Here is a 3,928-nt window from a genome sequence, read left to right as displayed (position 1 = left end):
CCTTTTCTCAGCCATCATTTCTCTGCTCAACAGTATTTTGTGGCAGAGGGTTAAGCAGTGCTGTGAAAATGTAGTTGTGGGAAGGGAAGAACAGATCTGTGATGTGTTAAAAGCTTTCCCCGATGTGCTGGATGTCCGTGCTGCCCTGGATGATGCTTCTGCCAGGATGGCTTCTGTCTCATGTCTCTTGCTGCTCCAGTAAACCAAAAGATGTTTTCCTTTTTCTGCTATGGATCTTTCAGATTAGTCACTGCCATGTCCCAGGAGTAGAAGCTGTGACCTGTCTGCTAATGCTGTCCTGTGTATGTTCTTCCATCTGGTCCTTCTGTCTGAGGTGGGATGCTTCTGACTCGCATCCCAGTGGCACCTCAGTTGACTTATTTTTCTCTGCCCTTGCTCTCTTCTCTGGAAAAGACTCCAGGGACACCTTATCACTGCCTTCCAATACCCAATAGGAACCTGCAGGGAGGCTGGGGAGGGACTTTTGCCAAGAGTATTCAGCGATAGGACAAGGGGAAATGGATTTAAATTGAAGGAGAAGAGGTTTAGATTGGATCTTAGGAAGAAATTGTTCAGTGTGAGGGGGGCCAGACTCTGTAATAAGTTGCCCAGAGAGGCTGTGGCTGCCCCCTCCCTGGAGATGTTTAAGGCCAGGTTGGATGAGTAACCTGGGATAGTTAAGGGCATCCCTCCCCATGGCAGGGGGGTTGGATCAGATGATCTCTAAAGTCCCTTCTAACCTAAGACTGTGATTCTGTGATTCTGTGATTCTGTGATTCTGTGATTCTGTGATTCTGTGATTCTGTGATTCTGTGATTCTGTTTCTCTTCCCAGGAGCACTGGATTTCCCCACAGAACGCCAGCCACATCAAACCAATGCACCCCACCTCCATCCATGGAGTGGAGGACATGATCCGTCTGGGTGACCTGAATGAGGCGGGAATCCTGAGGAACCTGCTGATCCGCTATCGAGAGCACCTCATCTATGTGAGTGTCCTCCCTTGCTCTGACCTGCACCCCCTGCTCTGGGGAATCCACGTGAGGGAAACCCTGAGTGAACTGATCTTCTAGGTTTCTATCTTCAACTGGATCTGAGTGGTGGAGGACTTCTGTGCTGTAGAGGACGCATTGCAGAGTTTATGGATGCCCCAGTGAAAGATCCTATGAGTTAGGTCATGAGTAAAGTCAGTGCCACCTCCCTACACAGCCCCTGTAGAAATTTTGTGGACAATTGCTGGAGGAGCAAGGGGTGGAGGAGGGATGAGGAGCTGCATGCGTGAGATTACAAAGTGAACAACTCCCAGAGCAGCTCTAGGTACTTCCCTCATCTGTGATTATGATTTATTAGCTCTGGGTTTCCTGGGGTCTTCACAGTTCACCCCTGGGGACAGCAGTGTGTTGTCTTAGGTCAGCTCAGTCGTATCATGCCCAGCGGATCAACCCAATCAGACATTCAGAAATCGAGGGTTTCACAGGGAGCCAGCCAGAACTGCATCTCTTTTCTACAGTAGCATTGTGAAGACCATCTCCCAGGCAGGACTAGAGCCAGCAGTCAGGTCTCTGTGCTGGTTTAATCTGTGTGCTATGTGCTGCGAAGTCTGGTGCACATTTTTGGGGCAGAAATGCAGAGTGTGCATTCACTAATACACTCACTAATGTACTCAAATTGCCTATGAAAGTATGGAAAATGTGATATCACTCTCTACAGTTTTCAGATACTCAGGTAAGAGCCTGCTTTGAAGGCCTTTTCAAAACTACCAGGAAATCTAATTATTAAAATATCCTAGAGACTACTAGATTTTCAAGCCGGAGGGAACTACAGTGCAGCCAGACTTCCCACACTGTATCAGCTAACAGCCCATATCTGGGATTCTATCCATCAAGTCTGTTTGTCCTGCTTGATGTCCAGTGCCTTTTGATAGGATGGTTTTGGATTAGATGTGGGCAGTGATGGAGAACACAAGAGCACACAACTCTGTTAGAAAGGCTGTTCATACGGTTGACAGCTCCCTGCCCCCCATTCTGGATGCTATCCATCTCTTCTTTCAGAGATGGAGTCCAATCCTCGAAGAAGGGGATATCTCTGCTGAAAAGACACCCAGAAGTCCCCAGAGCTTGGAGGAGAGTAGAAATACCAACATTCATCTCTCACTCAGGCACCTTGGTTTTTTGTGCGTGGTGCCTAGATCCCACTGTGCCGTCAATTGAGAGAAAAAGACACGACCAGAGAACTATTTACACATTAGGTGACCAGAGTTACTCCCTGGAGTTCTCTTTAGGGAGCCACACGCATTTATAATGACAAATGAGCAAAAATCAGCAGGGCAAATTCATGTTTGAGGTGGTGTCTCCGTGTGCACTAAGCACCCAGGGAAGTCACCATAGAATCATAGAATGGTTAAGATTGGAAGGGACCTTGAAGATCATCTAGTTCCAGCCTCTGCTGTGGGCAGGGGCACCTCTCTCCCACCAGCCCAGGTTGCTCCAAGCTCCATCCAACCTGGCCTTGAACACTTCCAGGGATGGGGCATATATAACTTCCTTGGGCGACCTGTGCCAGTGCTTCACCACTCTCATGGGGAAGAATTTTTCCTTATACCTAATCTAAATCTATTCTCTTGCAGTTTCAGGCCATTGCCCCTTGTCCTGTCACTACAGACCCTTGTAAAAAGCCCTTCTCCATCTTTATTGTAGCCCCTTTCATGGCCACTATTAGGTCACCCTGGAGCCTTCTCTTCTCCAAGCTAAACAACCCCAGCTCCCTCAGCCTGTCCTTACTGCAGAGCTGCTCCAGCCCTCTGAGCATCTTCCTGCCCCTCCTCTGGACCCGCTCCAGCAGACCCATGTCCTTTTTGTTCTGTGGGCTCCCAGAGATATCAGTAGAGCCAACAGAGCCAAGACTGCGTTTCAGCAGCGCATAGGGGCCCTTCAGCTGAAGTTTAAGAGACGGCTGGAGCTTGGGTATCTTAGAAGAGTTTATGCTGAAAGGAAAGTTCAGGTTGAAAGTCTACGGTGCAACCTCCTCCAGCTCAAACCATGTCTCTCTTCAAGGCTGGATGTAGTGCTCATGTGGATAACCAAGTTCAAGCAGCATGAATGCTGCCCGAGAAGCACTGGCTCACTCAGGAAGCGTGTATTTATCCATTGAGCATTGCCCCTTTTTCTCCTGTTTGTGGGCACCCTGCCGTGGTACAGAGTGGATTTCCCCAGCTCTCTCTGCGAAAATTGGGGTGACGGATATTTTTTCAGTGCTGTCCATGTGTCTCTCCCAGGGTTCATATGTCATCAGGCGATATGTCAGCATAGCCTCGCTAAGTGGACAGAGGTTCTCAGATAAGATTTCATGGGTGTAATATCAGATTGCCCGTGAAGGAAACCAGCTCCCTACTAAAGCTCTGCCTCCAAGCTCCCCCACCAAGATATTTGCAGGCATCCAGGGAGATGATGAACCCGGGTGAGCACTGGGCAGAGTGTTTTTTGACGGCATCATATTAATAAGGGCTAGTGCAAAGGGCAGCTGCTAACCTGGAGGTGACCGTGGGTGGTGATTCAGGCAGAAGTGACTCGGTAACCTGTTTTTTCTGTGAGTTCTTCAGGTCTGGTGGTGACACAGCTGCTACAGAGCTAGTGCGTAAGGGATGGCCGCAACGCACAGACAGGTTTATATCACAAAGGCTCCAGGCTACTGTGCCTCGCTTGCTCCACACCACTAACAGTTTTTGAGTCCCAGCCTGTGATCCTGGGCACAACGTGGCAATTAGTCCAATCTCCAAAATCAGAATCACAGAATTATTGAGGTTGTAAAAGATCTCCGAGATCATCCAGCCCATGCCCCAACACACCCCCACATGGGCCAGACCAGAGCACCAAGTGCCACATCCAGCCTCTCCTTAAACCCCCCCAGGGACAGGGACTCCCCCCTGCCCCT

The 3,928-nt window shown here is 49.3% G+C and overlaps 1 protein-coding gene across 1 annotated transcript in view; it reads left to right on the top strand.

Annotated features, from left to right (window-relative positions):
• The window catches only part of LOC104280752 (unconventional myosin-VIIa-like), a gene marked incomplete at its 3' end in the record, with an annotated part of 19,920 nt that overhangs the window by 4,238 nt on the left and 11,754 nt on the right, over window positions 1-3,928 (top strand). Inside the window, exon 3 of the mRNA XM_009878500.1 lies at window positions 835-987. Within this exon, the coding sequence (XP_009876802.1) occupies window positions 835-987 (153 nt within the window). The remainder of the gene's footprint in view (window positions 1-834; window positions 988-3,928) is intronic.

The sequence above is a fragment of the Apaloderma vittatum genome, unplaced genomic scaffold (genome assembly GCF_000703405.1).
Source record: "Apaloderma vittatum isolate BGI_N311 unplaced genomic scaffold, ASM70340v1 scaffold11331, whole genome shotgun sequence".
Taxonomy (NCBI): Eukaryota; Metazoa; Chordata; class Aves; order Trogoniformes; family Trogonidae; genus Apaloderma; species Apaloderma vittatum.
This window is presented reverse-complemented; position numbering and strand designations above follow the sequence as displayed.